The following is a 19914-nucleotide window of genomic DNA, read 5'->3' as shown; positions in this document are numbered from 1 at the left end:
GTTGAAGTCGAAAAAGTTGAGGCGTTTATCACTCGTGATAAGGCTCAACTATTGTCTGACGTGAAGGTTTGCAGCTGAGTGGGGGGCTCCGAAAATTTGAAGTCGAAAATGTTCAAAAAATGTTGAAGTCGAAAAAGTTGAGGCGTTTATCACTCGTGATAAGGCTCAACTATTGTCTGACGTGAAGGTTTGCAGCTGAGTGGGGGGCTCCGAAAATTTCGACCACCTGGGGTTCTTTAATGTGCACCCAATTCTGAGCACACGAGCCCGCGACCTGCGAGTCAGCAGCCGAGTACCTTAGCCACTAGACCACCGCGGCGGGGCCAAGGCTTGCAGCGGTGAACCTCATCAGGGGCACTTTAGCTCCGAAACAACGCATAGCAGCCACAACGAGCAAGGTTGGACGTCATACAAAAGTTAAACCTTATCGGGGGTGATAACGGCTAAACTTTTCCCGCTATTTTGGGCATCTACCTTGGTGAAGCCAACTTACCAGGGGAACTTTCAGCTCGAAAAGAACGCGTAACTGGGCCACCGCTGCAAGGTGTGACGTCAGACAAAAGTTGAGCCTTATCAAGGGTGATAAGGGCCTAAACTTTTTCGACCGTTTTGGGCATCTACTCCGGTGAAACCAGCGCACCAGCGAAACTTACAGCTCAGAAAGAACGTGTAGCTAGGCATCACTGTAAGGTGTGACGTCAGACAAATGGTTAGTCTTATCGGGGGTGATAAGGGCCTAAACTTTTTCGGCTGTTTCGGGCATCTAGTGCAGTGAAGCCAACTTACCGGGGGAACTTTCAGCTCGGAGAGAACGCGTAGCTGGGCCACCGCTGCAAGATGTGACGTCACACAAAAGTTGACCCTTATCAGGGGTGATAAGGGCCTAAAAATTTTCGGCCCTTTTGGGAATCTATTGCGGCGAAGCCAACGCACTAGAGAAACTCAGCTCTGAAAGAACGCGTAGCTGGGCCACCGCTGCAAGATGTGACGTCACACAAAAGTTGACCCTTATCGGGGGTGATAAGAGCCTAAAATTTTTCGGCTGTTTTGGGCAGCTACTGTGGCGAAGCCAACGCACCAGAGAAACTTTCAGCTCAGAAAGAACGCATGGCTGGGTCATCGCTGCAAGGCGTGTCAGACAAAAGGTTAGCCTTATCGGGGGTGATAATGGCCTAAACTTTTTCGGCTGTTTTGGGCATCTACTGCGGTGAAGCCAACTTACCGGAGGAACTTTCAGCTCGAAAAGAACGCGTAACGGAGCCACCGCTGCAAGGTGTGACGTCAGACAAAAGTTGAGCCTTATCAGGGGTGATAAGGGCCTAAAATTTTTCGACCGTTTTGGGCATCTAGTGTGGTGCAGCCAGCGCACCAGCGAAACTTACAGCTCAGAAAGAACGTGTGGCTAGGCATCACTGCAAGGTGTGACGTCAGACAAAAGGTTAGCCTTATCAGGGGTGATAATGGCCTAAACTTTTTCGGCTGTTTTGGGCATCTACTGCGGTGAAGCAAACTTACCGGAGGAACTTTCAGCTCGAAAAGAACGCGTAACGGAGCCACCGCTGCAAGGTGTGACGTCAGACAAAAGTTGAGCCTTATCAGGGGTGATAAGGGCCTAAAATTTTTCGACCGTTTTGGGCATCTAGTGTGGTGAAGCCAGCGCACCAGCGAAACTTACAGCTCAGAAAGAACGTGTGGCTAGGCATCACCGCAAGGTGTGACGTCAGACAAAAGGTTAGCCTTATCGGGGGTGATAAGAGCCTAAACTTTTTCGCCTGTTTTGGGCATCTAGTGCAGTGAAGCCAATTTACCGGGGGAACTTTCAGCTCGGAGAGAACGCGTAGCAGGGCCACCGCTGCAAGGTGTGACGTCAGACAAAAGTTGAGCCTTATCGGGGGTGATAAGGTCCTAAAATTTTTAACTGCTGTTCGCCAGCTAGTGAGGCGAAGCGAACACATCAGGGGCACTTTAGTTCTGAAACTACGCATAGCAGCCACAGGGCAACAAGGTGTGATGCCAGACAAAAGTTAAGCCTTATCGGGAGTGATAGGAACCTAAATTTTTTTAACCAGTTATCGCCCGCTAGTGAGGTGAAGCTAACACATCAGGGGTAAACGTTTTGACAAGCTGCCATGTCTTGAAGACTCTGCTCTTCCTCCCCCACGTTTGTAAAGAATAGAAGACTTGTTGAAACGACTCTAGCAACGCACCGTGTTAAGAATAGTAATCTAGTCAAACTTCCATTTACCGAACTTGTGTCTTGTGAATGTGTGGTTCACTTGAGCAATCTATACCTACGATGCCTTGTTAATAATTGACATGCACTGATATAAAGCAGCACCTTTCACTTCCTTGAATGTTACGGCAAGCTCGATTGTGCAGAGAAGCCTTCACTGTCCCTTTGACCACTAAAGTGCGACTTTTAAGTCGACGTTGATTGTTGAAATAGTGGTCCAGAAACCTCGCAGTGCTACTTTTGTGCCAAGAAAGAGCCTGTTTTGAAATAAAATAACGTTTTAGTGGTCCACATGGGGTTTGCGCATTTCAAATCACCCGCCTCAATAGCGGACCGACTCAAGTCACTGTTATAGTGCACAACGTTGGCCGGCTTTACTGCTCGGCCACCGGCACTAGTAGCAGCAGAACGGAAGGAGCTGAGCCACACTAGCAACAGTGGCCATTGATAAATTTTCCGCCATTGGCTCCAAAATGACACACTTGTTTTGGTTCAACTTGACCACACTAGATGACTCGACCAGTCCAGTTTAGCTGCGCAAAATTTGAATTTTCGAACCACTCGCGCCATTCCCCATTGCAACGTCCGGCGGTTCTTTTTTGCATGAATGAAACAGAAACGAACGAGCAGCATTTTATTGCGACTTTATTTAGTGCAGCGAGATCGATTACTAGTGAATAATTGTAGGCGCATCGTCTGATGTCATCAGGATCATTTTTAGAATGTCCTACTGTGGCGCATGTGTTCCTGTGCATTTACCTTAATTTCTCGGTAAGTAGGACACTGTTGTTGATAATATTGTAGTTTTAGATATTATAATGCATTGAGCTTTCACTCTGACGTAAATTGTTATTTGACTTTAGTGTCCCTTTAAACACCAGTCAGCACTAAGAAAGATAACAGTACACAATGTAAATTTTAATTGAAATATTAGAGCAACCACAAAATTTGTTTGCAAAAACCGAAAGAATGCAAGTAAACACAACAGCACAACTTTTGTAAAAATGCAATTGAAAAACTTGAATAAATATAGTACCTACATGGTAATTGACAATTTACTAAGTGGCAAGAAGCGGTAGCACTATGAACATAGCAGTCCAATATGATATGTCTTAGCCAAAGGAAGTGCAATACAAAAAATGGCAAATACCTAGAAGTACTCGGTAAATGAGGAGCGATACTAGAAAGGAACATTGTACAGCTGCAGATGTGCAGAACAGGAAATAACAAGCAATCTGACACTGCTCAATGTTTCTGAACGTTTTTATTGAATGATGTCGCCCTAATTTAGAATTCAAATAAAACTTTGTACCTTACTAGAACATCGAATGCAACTTAAAAGGCAGATACAAGAGAGCATGCACAAATAGGTGAGCGATACAGGCAGACGTGAAGAGCCGGACAGCGGGTGGCTTCGCCTTTTGAGAACATTGCCGAGTGAATGGGCAGGATTATATCTTTAGTCACCGAGGTGACCGGCTGTCGTGCTTCGATCATCTGGGCGGGGCTTCTGCAGTTTTCTGGAGTTGTATCAGATTATAGTAATTACCAGATTTCAGAAAATGAATTCACTGCATTATATTTGTTACGTAAATACAACGGTGCACATTTATAGCTCGGAGAAAACCAATCTGGCAAAAAAAAAAAATAGCTCCGAGAACAATCAAACTGCGCCAAACAGACAGTACGCCTGATTTCCTGAATAATATTTTATGACCATTCTAAATCTTCACAGACATTTAAGCAGTCGTCACTCAATAAGTACAGAACATCATATCGCTACCGCACGGTGCTTAATGTGCACTCGCCCCTGCATACGCTTTCTACAGAAGCATGTAGAAGAACACTGCAGTAACCAACCAATATAAAAGGGTAACTAGGTAAATGCCGAAACAGACTCCCATCATAATGCAAGTTTTTGTTTACCATAATTATGCCCCCCCCCCATACTCCCCCAGTGAAATTGCGCGTTTTTTGGCACATTGATGCTCTTACATGTTCACCAAGAGGGCAAAACAAAATCAAAGCATGCCAACTTGATTGGCAAGTTGTAGAGCATAGGCCTTTAGTGTCAGCAGAAACAGACAGGAAGGTGTAACGGGTAGTTAGATGAAGTGGTAGACCATAATGAGGGGACCAAGTGTCAGCATTGGACTATATAACAATGATCCGGACGTCCACCAACCAGGACGCCTGAAACAAACCGATTCCAAATAAGCGAAGACTACCACGTCATGATTGACGATGCTTCAGCTGAACAGCTTGATTGGACAAACGAGAAAGTTCCGAGTCCTTCCGTACAATTACCTCAAGACCGACCAAAGGAAGCACGGACTTGAGTTGCACACATGGACAGTTGCACACATGGAAGAATGAAGTCTCTCTGCCACACGGATAGATGAATTCATATCATATATTGCCCAGCTTGCCATGCAGTTGAAAGCAAAAGTGCATCAATATGTTACTGCATTACACAGTGTGAATGGACGCCTCTATTATGGCTAACAAAACACGCAGATGAGTCTATCTCACTGCATTCGTATATGGTGGTAAATACGACTGCACGATGGTGAAATGTTGCACTAAAATTATACTTGCATAATTTAATCAACGATACGGGTCCAACATACTTGGCATAGTAGCTCAAAACACTGTGTTCTATTCTTCAAAAAGCTCTGTACGATGATAGACCATTGACGTAGCGTTTGATGTGCAGGCCAGGGTAGATCCAGAGATCTTCGCGGGGGTAATGGGATGTTTAGTCCGTTGCCTACTTTTCATCCACTAGTGCGCATAACAGAGTGATCCTCACACAGATTGAAGGAAGGGCAGGCGATAGTGATGGGCTTTCTTGCACGATGCATTTTCCAGAAGGCAAGGAAGAGGCAGAAACCAGGAGGCGAATCCTCGTGGAAGATTGGACACTACGGCCACAGGGCAGAGGTATCTCGAGGATTGTCTGGCCCACCCGAAAGGCACAGGCCAGACACGGAAGGTGATGCGGGTCTGGTCACTGCATCCAACAGGTGGGATCAGGGGTCGCGAAACTGCAAAGACACAGAGATTCGATGTTTAGATGCGCATATACGCGATACACACAGCAACACAATTTCACGGGGGACAATATTTGAAGCAATGCCGGATTTCCGCTTAGTCTATGAATTGACGAAATAACGCAATTTTTTCTAGAATTGGGAAAGCATCAGACGCGATATTCGAATGTTGCGGATTTTAAATATCATGGATAGAAAGGGTGATTTTTCCTCCGCTTTAACTGCAGCATATAAATTATGATGTCAATTGGAGCAAATTAAAGACAACAACCTCTCCTATGCCTTTTCTGTGCTGATTTGTAAGTTTACTTTGTTGCATTTAACAAAGAAATGAGTCTCTAGGACAGATAACAAAATTGTTGATTCGTGGGAAAACACAGGGGTTACGCCCCCCCCCCCCCCCTCGCTGCGCTTGAAGGAAACTGCCAGATTTAAAATAAAGTTTCTTCATTCTTTCATTCGTAGCAGAAATAGTGACCTGGACGTGTGAATAGATCAAGTTAGCGGCCCTGTCGTGCAAATGACACGTAACGCCCCTATAAGGACACGTTCCTCGCAACACCCTCTGGCGACTAAAAATCGCACTAGCCATCCTTTTCATACGTCTACACTTCTATTTGAGCGGAAGCGCAGAGGAGAGTGACACTCAAAAGTGGACGCTCATTGAATTCGACGTTTACTTTGAAGACCCAAGTGTTTGTTTGCCTTGATTCTTCGTGCGTTTTAGTTTACATGGCCCGTCTTTTAGAATGTATATTGAGCAAGCTCAGCTCTTACTTTAAAATTTATTTTGAAGGTTCTTGAGTGTTGTCCCATAGATGGAGCAGGTGCTGTTTTATCCACTCCAACAATCTTTCAATATATATTGCACTGCAGTTAAGAACAAATGCTGTCCACCATGCTTTCCTTGTCTTGGTTGTATTCATTCGTTTGGTAAGGTGCAAATAACGCAGGTTTACGGGGGACACTACATATGACAAGCCCAAATATTTGCTTAACCTTGAAATAGCAACTACTTAAAGCCTTTGGAAGCTTTCGCGATCTACAAAATTTGTTAAGAGCAGAAATTCAGTTCCACAGTGTATAAAATATACCATACCCCCAAATGCCCCATATGTCTCCATGTGCACTGGTGTGTTCAATCCAGACGAGGTGGTCAAGTGGTTCAGGGTCAGTTAAAGGTTTTTCGTATTAAAAATTTTATTGCCTGCTATCCACTAAGTACATAGCATGACAAAAGTGGTTAGTATGTACAGTCCTGGAATTTGATCTACACTGCAGGTCAAAACATATCTACAATAACCTTATAATTCTACACTGCGATACACGAGGTTGTAGCAAAAGCAACAGAAGGTACTTAAATAGAAATTGCAGGAATAGAAAGGGTTCGTCCACAAATTAAAGAAACTGGGCCTGTTAAAAAGAATCAATTGATCCAGCTGGTTAGTACATAACAAATGTCTTCAAAATGTCATGGCAGTTATGCACCCCTTTAAGTGCAATTTCCATGCTGTGAAAGCTCGCAGAAAGTAACGAGACTTGTTGTTGACTTTCTGTCCAATAAATGGTGAGAACACCATCAGAACAGACTTTCCAGGCTTCTCTAAAGCTTTGTTAACAGCAAGAAGTTCACCTGGTTCACATCAGGACTCAATTAGCGGTGATGCGACCAAGAGAAGCCTGAAAAGAGCCAGTTTTTATGGTGTTCCCACCATTTTATGGACTGATAAGTCAAGGCACTCTACTTTTATGGAGCTGTTGCTGTAAAAAATTTTTCTTGCCAGCTGTGTATCCATGAGCAAGGAGGCCGAGAATTTTATTTATACTGATAAGATCAGCAAATTGTTTTTACAAGATTCTTATTACTTTACAGACGAAATCACGTAGACACGTGTGGCAGTCGCACAGGTACACAGGTGCGTTTTTCTGCCCACACACACGCTTTGAAAATCTATCATTAGTCTCCTTTAACCCAATCAAGTAAGACTGCATTTGAAGAGATGATCGTCCCCAATGCTGCAGAACACTGTTACGCGAAGGCTTGATATCCCAACTTCAACCCGTCTTTCACTTGATTAAAAGCAGAACAGGGTCATCAGTACTACCTCTTGAGAACTGCAGTCCACTAAGCCTGCGTGATAAATGCGATGTCTGATTACGTATATATGTGCTATGCTTTTTTAAGTTACAAGAAGGCGCGCGAACACATAGCCTGCAAAAGCAGTCATCAAAATAGAAAATGCCGCCATATCCACGAAGTGAATGATGATGAGTGGGCGAAGCTCTGGAGGAAAACCTGGTAAACCATGAATCTTCCGTACATTTTGCCTATTCGATTTTATTACAATGCTCCCCCTCGCGTACGTCGCCGCACTAAATCGAACGATTGCCTTCTACCAATGACACGTGCCATATGTGACATCATTCCTATTTTATAACATCTCGCATCTTTCATCATCAACTACAAGTACCACCGTCTAGTTTATAACATCTTGCATCTTTTCATCATCAGCTACAGGTCCCGCCATCTAGTGAGCACTGAAAGAACTAAACGAGAGGTGGCTACATGAAGGAGACGGTGCCACCATCTAGTGAACACTGCAAGAACTAAACGAGAGGAGGCGACATACGGGAGACGGTACCGCCATCTAGTGGACACTGCAAGAACTAAACGAGAGGTGGCTACATACAGGGGACGCACAGCCCACGCCTTAAGGAGCTTCGCCCCTAAAAGAAATAATGTACTTGCGCGAGCCACTGCACCACCATGTAGAGAGTTCCATTACTCTTCTGAAGGATGTTTGACCGAAGGAGTTCATGAGACAAAGGCCGGATGACGTACACAAAGAATCCGAGAGCTTGTTCGTCGCATGCACCAGACGCAGAGGTTGGCAAGCTAGAAAAAAAAAAAAACTCCATTTAATCACTGTGAGACATTGCGCACCTGCTTCACTGTTACACTATAGTTGGCGACAGACCCCGATATCTAGTTTTAACGCGAAGTTCAAGAGGCCGTCACATGACACAGTGACCAAATATAGATGCTGCCACATTTTTCAAGAGATGAAGTTCGCAGGTATCCAGAGTAGATAACAGACTGATTTTATGAGCTTAAGGCTGGAGCAATTGTGGCATTAGTATTATATTCATTATAATTTTTTAAAGCGGTGTTATAAGTTGCACGTAGTACTAGTACTGTAAATTCCCAGAACATTTGCCAAGAGGCTGAGACAACCTCGCTTTATTATGGCAATGTACTGCCAACTTCAATCCCACCTTCGCTTGATTTAGTTATACGCCAAAAGAGATGCGATAAAACAGAATGACAGGCCCAACCAAGGAAAACATTGAGTGAATTGCAACAAAGCGCGGTAATGGCAACGTAGTAAACATTAAAGGACTTATTCACAAAACAAACTTATACTGATGTCTTTTTTTATGTTTCTGAACATGATTCTATGTTTGTTATAAGGAAGCCAAAATGGTAACCGTGCAAAAGGTCACTACTAGATTGATTAGCGAATACCGGCCTACTTATCAAGCGCACTATCAGTGAAATCGATAAAGAAAACACGAGATACGAATAAGGTTGGTTGGGGAACATGAGCGTAAGAGAAAAAAACAGAACCGGTGCGACGAACACCAAGAGGAGGAAGGCCTGGCCAAGGGCAGCAAGCTGTTAGGTGGAGCAATGAAGTGAAGAAAACAGAATTCAATCAACCAAAGGAACAAGCAGGATTTCGATCAGGCTACTCAACAATTGACCACATTCATACTATCAACCAGGTAATAGAGAAATCCTCAGAGTATAACCAACCACTATACATAGCCTTCATATATTACGAGAAGGCGTTTGATTCAGTAGAAATAACAGCCGTCATGCAGACACGGCGGAATCAGGGCGTCGATGAAGTATATATAAACATCCTGGAAGAAATCTACAGGGCATCAACTGCTACCATAGCGATTCATAAAGAAAGCAACAGAATACCAATCAAGAAAGGTGTACGGCATAGGGATATAATCTCCCCAATACTATTTACCACGTGCTTACAGGAGGTTTTCAGAGGCCTAAAATGGGAATAGTTAGGAATATGAGTTAATGGAAAGTACCTTAGTAACCTGCACTTGGCCGATGACATTGCATTGCTGAGTAACTCAGGGAACGAATCGCAACTCATGATTACGGAGTTAGACAAGGAGAGCAGAAAGGTGGGTTTTAAAATTAATCTACAGAAAACGAAAGTAATGTACAACAACCACGTAAGAGAGCAGCGCTTTGAGATAGGTAATAGTGCACTTCAAGTTGCAAAACACTATGTCCACTTAGGACAGGTAATAACCGCGTAGCCGAACCACGAGATTGAAGTAACTAGGAGAATAAGAATGGGGTGGAGCACATTTGGAAAGCACTCTCAGATCATGACTGGTAGATTGCCACTATCCCTCAAAAGGAAGGTATATAACAGCTGTATCTTGCTGGACTTAGCTACGGAGCAGAAACCTGGAGACTCACAAAGAGGGTTCAGCTTAAATTGAGAACGACGCAGCAAGCAATGGAAAGAAAAAATGGTAGGTGTAACCTTAAGAGACAAGAAGAAAGCAGAGTGGATTGGGGCACAAACGGGGGTTAAGGATATCATAGCTGAAATCAAGAACAGGAAATGGACATGGGTCGGGCATGTAGCCCGTAGGCAGGATAACCGCTGGTCATTAAGGGTAACTAACTGAATTCCCAGAGAAGGCAAGCGGGTTAGGGGGAGACAGAAGGTTAGGTGGTCAGATGAGATTGAGCAGTTTGCGGGTACAAATTGGTAGCAGCAAGCACAGGACCGAGTTAACTGGTGGAACATAGGATAGGCCTTTGTCCTGTAATGGATGTAGTCAGGCTGCTGCTGCTGCTGATGATGATGATATACTCACATGTGCCCCAACATGTTGCGCACTGCCGTCGCGCACCTATCTTTCATGCAGCAAAAGTTATATCAACACACAGAGATCAAACCACACGTAAAGTAATTGAATCCTTGATTGATATGTGGGGTTTAACGTCCCAAAACCACTACATGATTATGAGAGACGCCGTAGTGGAGGGCTCCGGAAATTTAGACCACCTGGGGTTCTTTAACGTGCACCCAAATCTGAGCACACGGGCCTACAACATTTCCGCCTCCATCGGAAATGCAGCCGCCGCAGCCGGGATTCGAACCCGCGCCCTGCGGGTCAGCAGCCGAGAGTAATTGAATCCTATAATATAAAAAAAAGGGGCGAACAATGTCTCCTATAGCCCTACATGATAGCGTGGTTAGTAAACAATTGTATCGGGCCAGTTGGTAAGGATCCATCTTGCTAGGAAGCGCAGCCACTATTACAAAGAACACACAACACAAGCGCTTAACTTCAACTAAACGTTTATTGAAAACGTCAGAGTTTATAAAGGGGGTGAAAAAAGAAAAAGAATAAAAAAGGGAGACAACAAAAAGCACACGTGCCAGTCCCGTACTTTGCTATCCGTTATTGTCTATCAGCCCATCCAAAAAACATAGTTCTTTCCGCGTGAGCGAGATAGAGGGTGCACTAGCACACTCAAAATCATCACGTGTCATTTCCGCCGCTTCTACTATCAAACGGGTTAATAAATCTCTGTCCCGATATAACACGCACATGTTATCGAAATAAGGCACACAACCGCACTCCTTACAGTGAATCGCCAAGTAACCATCGGTACCCTTCTGCACTTTATTGTGGTGCTCTTTTAGCCTCTCATTAATGCATCTTTCAGTTGTTCCCACATAAACAAGACCACATGACAAGGGCACTCTGTAAACAACCGACTGTGCACACTCAACATATTTATTGCGATGCTTAATTTGGCAACCTTTCTTTTCGTTTGAAACAGGACAAGTTTTGTGACATATTCTACAGTTTTTTCCGGAGATGACATGACCACTCAGACGCCCACCTTGTTACCAATCTTCTTAAGATTGTGTGCCACACTATGGATATAGGGGACAACAGCCGTTTTACGCTGCTGCATAGCGTATAGTAAACAACGACTATGCCTTCGCAAGGAACTCAACAAATTAGATAATCAACCTCTGCCGGAACAAGGAATTCTACAATATCGACAAGATGCAACTTCACAGAAGAAGGCCCTGAAAGCGCTACTACTCTTTTTGTGATCGACCGGCCTTACTGAACGCTTGTAGCTAAGACGCCCTTCCTGTGTGTGTTTTCGTTGTCACATGAGTGCGCATGCGTTTTTTTTTTTTTCTCTATCTATCCCCTCTTTCTTGCCCCTACTTCCCCGCCCCCAGCGCTGGGTAGCAAACCAGATGCCAATATCTGGTTAACCTCCCGGTCTTTCCTTTCTCTCTCTTACGCTGCTGCAGGGAAGTGTTAATACGCTGCCTATTTTGTTTCTTTAGGTCCCTATGTAGCGATTCAGCGACGCTTATAACCATTCGTTGCGGGTAACCTGCTGCCTTCAGTCGCAAAACCTGTTGCCTAAAGCTCTTCTTCATGAGGTGAAAACACGACTTCTACAACGAATTAAAAAGGCACATTCGTGCAACAGACCTCTTTACTACTTTGGTATGGGCAGAAGAGAAAGGCAATAATTGCTTTTTTTTTGCTCCTGGGCTCATAAAGCCAACAAACGTGGTCATCCTGAAATTGCAACGAAAGATCTAGGAACATGAGTGTATCACCATAGCGCACTTCATGTGTTACTTACAGAGGCTGACAAACTGTCTCAAAAACTACAAGTGTCAAAACAGCAACACTTTGAAACTCTTTGGCATCACACTTGAAAAAAAAAATAATCCACAAACCTGAAGATCTTTAAAACTTTAGTTCCCGACAACCTCTTATCAATTAATCGATCTAAGTGGGCCATAAAAATAACACTAAGGACGGATGCAATAGCCGAACCAATACAAATACCCTGTTTTTGGATATAGGTGTTCCCATTCCAAATAAGGAATGTGGACGTTAAGTATAAAGCTAGTAAATCCAGAAAACCTCTCACTGACATACCACAAGTGTTCTGAAAGGTCACCGCACCATGCTCGAGTATGCACTGCTCGACAAATTCTAGAAACGTTTCATGAAGTAAAGAATAGTACAAATCTTTCACATCTATGGGCAACGCCTTAACGACTGTTTCGGCATTCGATAGCAAAAAATTCACAATCTGCTCAGAATTGTTGGTGTGAAATGGGTCATTAATTTGAAGGAGATTCAGCTTTTCCTGTAGAAAAAACGCCACATTTTTTTGCCAAGAACCTTGTTCCGAAATTACCCGGAACGGCATTCCATCTTTGTGCGTCTTGCAACTAAAGAACATGTCTAAGCCCAGTTTATCTGTTTTCATGATATGTTTAGCCAAATCATACAATAGAAGGCTGTTGCACAAGTTTTTTGCAGCTGTTCGAACAGATTTGAGTGACACCTTTGGCTTAATATCAAATACCAACTCAAACGCCACTTGCGATTTTTGAAAAAAAAAAAAAAAGAACCATTCGGGAAAACACAGAACCCACCTTCTTTGTCAGAAGGAATGACACAAAGTCCCGACTCTTTGAGGTATGTGACCACCTTCCTTATGGGCAACACTTGACGCTTGGGCCTGAACTTTTCAAGCACATCAACGCCCTCGGAAATACACCGATCCTTTTCACAATCCGGAGCACAACCAGGAAGTTTTCTCACAAGAGACAGGAGCTTAGCCGCTTCAAGTCTTGGTTCAACAGCGTACTTGGGACCTCGTCTTAACATCTCTTTCACATATTCAGGAAGAACGACGTCATCCGTGGTGTGAATAATGTTGCCCTCAGCAGGTTTATTCGGTCGGCGCTTGGACCTGAGCTGCGACAGTACTGTTGACCAAAGACGTTCCGTTTCGCAGGTCATAAGGCCCCCCAATTCACGCCATTTATTCTTCTTCTGGTTTGTTGAGTCGCATTCCATGTAGATATGATCGCGCAGAATATCTCGGTAGAGGCCTGTCTGCCTGTGACACTCCGAACGCGGCTGTGTGCCTTATTTCGATAACACGTGCGTGTTATATCGGGACAGAGATTTATTATAACCCATTTGATAGTAGAAGCGGCGGAAATGACACGTGATGATTTTGAGTGTGTTAGTGCACCCTCTATCTCGCTCACGTGGAAAGAACTATGTTTTTTAGATGCGGAGCATCTAATACTCGAGGCTTGTAGTGCGGCGCCGTCCGCAAGCTTCCTCCTCCTTCCACCATCTGTGCATCCCTTCCTCCTCTACACACCGCGCGTGCTTCACTCCTCCACCATCTGTGCACCCTTCCTCCTCTACACACCGCGTTCGACATCTACAATTCTCCTGATTCTCCAGTGGACGCGCATGTGGCGTCGCGCTTCGAGAACATTCAACAGCTGACAGTGCATGCGCCGTCGAGCTGTATATATACTCAAGGTCGGCGCTCGCTCGCTCAGTTGCCGCTCGTCGGTTGGTTTGTACGGCGCGTCGACGTCCAAGGTCGCGGTGAAATGAATTCCAACGAATCCACAAACACAATGATCGACGTCCCTTCGACCAGCGCCGCCCTTTCGCATACGTGTGTACGTGTTCACTCATTTAACACCCCCTCCTACAACCACGTTAACCAATTTAGCCATCGACCCAAGTAAGTCGCAATTTAACACCCCATTTCACAACCACGTTAACCAATTTAGCCATCGACCCAAGTAAGTCGCACTTTAACACCCCGTTAACCAATTATATGCTCCGCATCCTCCTCAGTGTTCCCCCGAGGGAAGCTGCGGGCAATTTTTTGGATGGGCTGATATAGACAATAACGGATAGCAATGTACGGGACTGGCACGTGTGCTTTTTGTTGTCTACCTTTTTTACTCTTTTTCTCTTTTCACCCCCTTTATAAACTCTGACGTTTGCACTAAACGTTCAGTTGAAGTTAAGCGCTTGTGTTGTTTGTTCTTTGTAATAGTGGCGGCACTTTCTAGCAAGATAGCGTGTTTAGGTTCTTTTATAGCACGATATCATAACTTTATGCTGTTGGAGAGTACACGTGGGATCTATCAAGGTTTTTTCATTGTTCAAAATGGCGGCTCATCTGCTGTTTATTGCCTTGGTGTGATCACGTGGGTGTGGAGGTTGAAGTGTTGCTTTTGCGTTCATGTTTTTTTTTTCAATTAAATATTCATTTGCGAGTGAGCGCTTTGGTTTGTCTCTTCAATTGTGTCCGCGTGGTCGTGCGCTGTGTTAAAATATGTTCACGGACACAGCTAGCCCTGACAAAGCTACCCCCTTGCCTATAACTGTAAGCTAAGCCTGAAAGGTGTATACGCGCGCCTGTGTCACCCGAAGTGGCTGCTTGATCCAAGGAACTTGTCAGCTCAAGTTACGCGCAAAGTAGCTTAAATCTCAGTTTCGCTAAGCTAATATATAAAACGAGTGATGTTCGGTCACGCCCCAAGCTCCCGTCGGCATGTCAAATGAAGGGGCTCACCAAATTTTTCGATGACGAAGTCAAAGCTCACAGTGGTCATCGATGAATTCCTGGTGACGCGGTTCCTTGTATGTTACGTCATACATCCTGGTAAAGTACACACTGACACAAGAAAGCTGGAGCGCGACTCGTACGTACTAGTACTACCGCGAGCCGAGCGCCTGAACATCGCGGCGATTGCCATTCCACGAAGCCCGAGAAGTGCCGCCTACAAAATGCGCAGCAGCGAGGGAAAATTGGATGTCCGCCACCTGCGCATAACACTATTTTTACTATGTGTTGCTTCGGTATTCATGCATGCGTTCCAGCCAAATCTGATCACGCTATTACGTCATGATATAGTTCGTCACCATCTTATCGGCGAGATATGCACCCAGTGTATACTGTGAAGAGAAGGTGTACGTACACTTAATTTTAATAAAAGGGAAAATGCCAACGCGTGGCTGCCTACAGCACCATCAACCGATAGCCAAAGAAAGTACGTCGGCTTTCGGCGTGACCGGTTGCAAAACAAAATAACGAGTCATGGCCGTTGCACAAGCGCTGCTAGATAACACTGCCGCTCCGTTCAACTAACGGGTGGTGCCGCCAAAAGTGGACGCGCTTTTTTTGAATCTCAGTGAACCTTAAGGGTCCCCAAATTTTTATCTCTACGGTTTTACGACACATGAGCGTTTAAGCAAATTGTAAGTGAATGGTGACATGCGCACCTCCCGCGTTGTTTTTTTTTTTTCAATATGTATTATCGTCGGCAAATGTAACTCGAACAGCGGCAAGCCTTCGCGATAGTGTAGTGCGAACCATCCAAATATGTATCCGCTATGCCTCTGGGCATGTGCGCATACGCATGCTTCAAAGCGCAATCCCAGTGCGTCCAGAGAATGGTCGGACCGTTATCAGTTATTTAGCAGCTTCAGTGGTACCTTCCTGGACGGTGCTAAAACGCTAAAACGAGCGGGGTCAGCCGCCTTGGCGGCATGCTCGGCCGACAGGCGCTTGCTGCCGATCTTGTTGGCATGTATGACTACGCAGTTTCAACACCACGCAGTTTAGATATGCGTATGCGCGTGTGCATGCCGAAATGACTATGCGCGTGCGCATGCCATGATTAGTATGTGCGTGCGCATGTCAGAACGCGTATGCGCGTGCGTATGCCAGAATACGTATGCGCGTGCGCATGCCAAAATTCGTATGCGCGTGCGCATGCCAAAATTCGTATGTGCGTGCGCATGCCAAAATACGTATGCGCGTGCGCATGTCAAAATTCGTATGCGCGTGCGCATGTCAAAATTCGTATGCGCGTGCGCATGCCAAAATTCGTATGTGCGTGCGCATGCCAAAATACGTATGCGCGTGCGCATGTCAAAATTCGTATGCGCGTGCGCATGCCAAAATTCGTATGTGCGTGCGCATGCCAAAATACGTATGCGCGTGCGCATGTCAAAATTCGTATGCGCGTGCGCATGCCAAAATTCGTATGTGCGTGCGCATGCCAAAATACGTATGCGCGTGCGCATGTCGAAATTCGTATGCGCGTGCGCATGTCAGAACGCGTATGCGCGTGCGCATGCCGAAATGAGTATGCGCGTGCGCGTGCCAAAATTCGTATGTGCATGTCAGAACGCATAAGATATTGCTAAGCGCTGTCAGTGAAGATCCCAACACGACGCCGCAAGAGTGCGGGTGTGGTGTATCCTGATTGCACAGATTTCCATCCGCAACAAAAAAACGCCGAGCTCTGCCACCAGTGGACATAATTGCAATCGGTAGGAAAAACTACTGGTCCAGTAAAGGTACACGAGTAAATATAATTATTGCGTTTACTCAAGCGCGACGCCAGCTGTTTCGCTTTACAGCAGCGTTTTGCGTGCAGTATGCCTGTTTAGAATGCGGTACCGAATCATTGCCGTACTTTTTCGCAGGCTGCATACCAGTAATAGGATATATTACGACTCACGCGTGGATGCAAGCACCGCTCACGTATACAATTGTAACGGCGTACTATAGCGATGTAAAGGGACGTGAACGGCACGAAAATCATAGCTTTCGACTCAGTCGAACTGCGGCATGGCTTCACTCACTAGGCGAATCTGTGCTTTCGGTCGGCGTCATCGTGGCATTTTAAAATTTCGTTCTGATTGGCCCTTTCTGAATGCGTGTGTGTTCCGAGTGTCCGGCATGAGTGGCAAATGATAAACGCATGCAGTGGATGAGCGCAAGTTGGAACGAGATTTTAGCGCTACGTTGACGCCGACTTACGGCACGAATTCTGCTTTGCCACAGCCAAACGCACGCCGCAGTGCGACTGAGTCAAAAGCAATGGCTTCCGCTGTTCGCGTTTCTTTCAATCGCAATAGTACGTACCTGATGAAGTTGCTTCCGAAGTCTGCAATGCACGTGCTGTACACATTCCGGACTGTCAAGGAAGGTCTCCTCGACGTTTCACACAAAGTCAGCACCAAATTCCAGGAGGGGAAGAGCGCGAAACATCCTTTCAGCCTGAGTCGGGTTGTGCCGTTCCGCATTTGATTTGCGGAGCGTCTGCTCTCGTGACAGTACATAGGTGTCGCTTCACCACGCTTACAACAGATGGCACGACGCGCTTTCAAATATGGCAGCACGCGCTGAGCTCACTATATTCTGGTGTATAGCATGCCGTCTATGTTATTCATTAAAGTAATTACACTTTATTCTCTAATTACTAATGCAGACAGAGAGGTCAGTAGATTCACACGCAAAACTGGTCATGTCGCATATGTAAAATAAAATTTGTAAAAAATACATGTAAATTATGTAAAAATTAAAATATGTAAAATAAATGGGTAAAAGCGCGGCGATTTCAGTACAGCATAGAAACGTAAAAGCCACAAAATCAGATACAGCATGTGACTAGACAACACCACACAGAACTTCCAAAATAACATAGAATATCGTGGTAGTTAAAATTCAGCTACATATATGATATCCAACATTCACGAAAACAATTTTTTGTTGTATGATTCAACATTAGCAAAATTGTTGTCAAGCAACTAACAACACATTATGACCAAACTTGGGATCTGGCCTAGCCATTCTGCAATATGTGAACGTCGTCTCAATTAGCTATAGTGAATAAAACACTGGGATGAAGTGAAGATAAATTGTCGAAAAGGGAATGCCGCTAAAGCCGACGATTAGGCAAAGGGACTAGTTTCTGCGAGGGCTCTGACAAAGACAATGTTTAAACATTTCCTCAGGCTTCTTCTTCCACTCAACTTGTGTTATTTATGATTTTTTGTAAGAAGGAGAGAGTGAAAGAAGGGATAGAGGATAGACGGGCAAGTTAGTTATTAGCCCCGGATGGATGGATGAATATGGCTGTACCCTTTAGATCGGGCGGTGGCTAGCGCTACCAAGCCGTAATACTTAATGAACCAAAAATTAGATTTATTTTTTTTCCTTTAAATAGTGAGGTTGAGGATTCGTACTTTGCAGTGAAGGGTTTAATTTTCACTCGTGCCTTGACTTTAGCCACCAATCAGATAACCTCCTTCTAGTTAATTCTACCCGCTTATTGTCTATTTTGCCCTCCCTGTTCCTAAACCCCAGCGCTTTGAAAAACTCTGCGCCATCATCCTGAACTATAGGGTGAAGCCCTTTACAGAAGTTGGAGTAGCGCCGCGTGGTGGGAAGCTTGCATGACGTCATGGCAGGGACTCTTCGAATCTTGCTGTGGCACGCGTGTACATAAGACGCACTTGAACTCGCTTTAAACGCCGTTGCGCTTCCAGAGTTCACATTTTGTTTGTCTCACGCCTAAAATAAATGACTAAAGCAGCATCGATGATGTTCCTGGTAAAACATTGAAAAAATAAACATTTATTTTTTCAGTAGAATCACCAACGGTGCCTGCGCTACTGCGTACACGTTTTGATGATTTTTGTTATGGTGTCACGCTGCTTACCTCATGGGTTCGGTTCTCGGCCACGACAGCCACACTTCGACGGGGGTGAACAGCAAAACAGTGCATGTGCAGCAGGTTAAAAAAATTCAAGCTCACCAGTACTACTCTGCACCTTGCTTCGCAATTATGCCGCACTTCTGAAACGTATACGACAATGTATTTGCATTTCAGATTGCGTTGTTCATGGCTGATTCCTTTAAAAACGATGTGATTGTTTCGCTTCCACAATTGGTATATGTATCGGACGCATCGGAGCAACTGCTGGCAGCGTTTTTTTTTTCTGTGGGTGCGTGATTCAGTTAGTATCGAGTGTCACAAAATATCTGTTGTGTGCAGTTGCTCATATTTCACCACGTTATTTAGCTTCATGTCTAGGGGAATAATTCCGGTGCTTTGTTCCACTAGAAAAACAAGTTGAGGTTAATTGCAGAATCTGCTACTGATTGCAGATAGCGTCTACGTGCAGCATCCTAGCAACTGTGCTGTCACGCTTGTAAGTACCAGTTTATATAGCCACATGATGAATAAATTTTTCCCACTGTTGATTATCCCAGAATAGCATCAATCTGTATATGAACATGACGTGCAAGATCAATTGTTGCTTCGTTGAGGCAAAGGGCTTTTCATTATCACGTGGGTCACGAAGGGGAGTGGGCCATCGGAACGGTTCATTTCGACTTTCTGGCATTTGTTTCGCAAACGACTGCTATCAGCAGTGCTCCGTGAAGGGAACATTACTGTTTATGACGCGGTGGTAGATCGAGTCAGCTGTTCGCGCAAATCAGGGTATGCGAGTACGTTACTCTGACGTCTGTTGAGAAGAAATCTGTACATGAGATCCGAGTATATCGACGTCTCATAATTCCGGAAACCATTTTGTAGTTTGCAGCATTACTTCTTTTTCTTACTATTATAAGTGATTGTGTATGAAAGACAGATCCATCTAAAGTCTTCTGCATCCCAAAGCGGAATTCTGTCCAGTGAGCTATACATTATTTGCAGATGCATACATGCACGGTAAATCCCAATATGCTGCGAGTAAATTGAAGACGTCCTAAATTTATTGGTAATACCTCGACGCAAACGTTTAATCGCGCCGTCTATGTCAAGTTGTAATGAAGTCAGACACATTTATGCACGAGTATTTTCTTGGCATCGATTTCATCGAGTACGTGCC

General features: G+C 44.7%; 1 protein-coding gene across 3 annotated transcripts; it reads right to left on the bottom strand.

Annotated features, from left to right (window-relative positions):
- Window positions 1-3478: 3478 nt before the first annotated feature.
- Window positions 3479-17286, bottom strand: LOC142767242 (uncharacterized). 3 transcript variants are annotated; one of them, XM_075868520.1, is made up of 3 exons: window positions 17159-17286; window positions 8036-8182; window positions 3479-5280 (listed from the first exon to the last, which is right to left on the bottom strand). In XM_075868520.1, the coding sequence occupies exons 1-3, from the start codon at window positions 17202-17204 to the stop codon at window positions 5042-5044; spliced, it is 432 nt and encodes a 143-aa protein (XP_075724635.1). In that variant the 5' UTR covers window positions 17205-17286; the 3' UTR covers window positions 3479-5041. The 3 variants fall into 3 exon arrangements, with proteins under 3 accessions (XP_075724635.1, XP_075724638.1, XP_075724636.1); XM_075868523.1 differs by having other exon boundaries at window positions 8073-8182; XM_075868521.1 differs by lacking the exon at window positions 17159-17286 and adding an exon at window positions 14795-15035.
- Window positions 17287-19914: the final 2628 nt, after the last annotated feature.

This window comes from Rhipicephalus microplus, chromosome 7 (genome assembly GCF_043290135.1).
Source record: "Rhipicephalus microplus isolate Deutch F79 chromosome 7, USDA_Rmic, whole genome shotgun sequence".
Lineage (NCBI taxonomy): Eukaryota > Metazoa > Arthropoda > Arachnida > Ixodida > Ixodidae > Rhipicephalus > Rhipicephalus microplus.
Note: the sequence above shows the minus strand (reverse complement) of the source record. Positions and strands in the feature narration are given on the sequence as shown.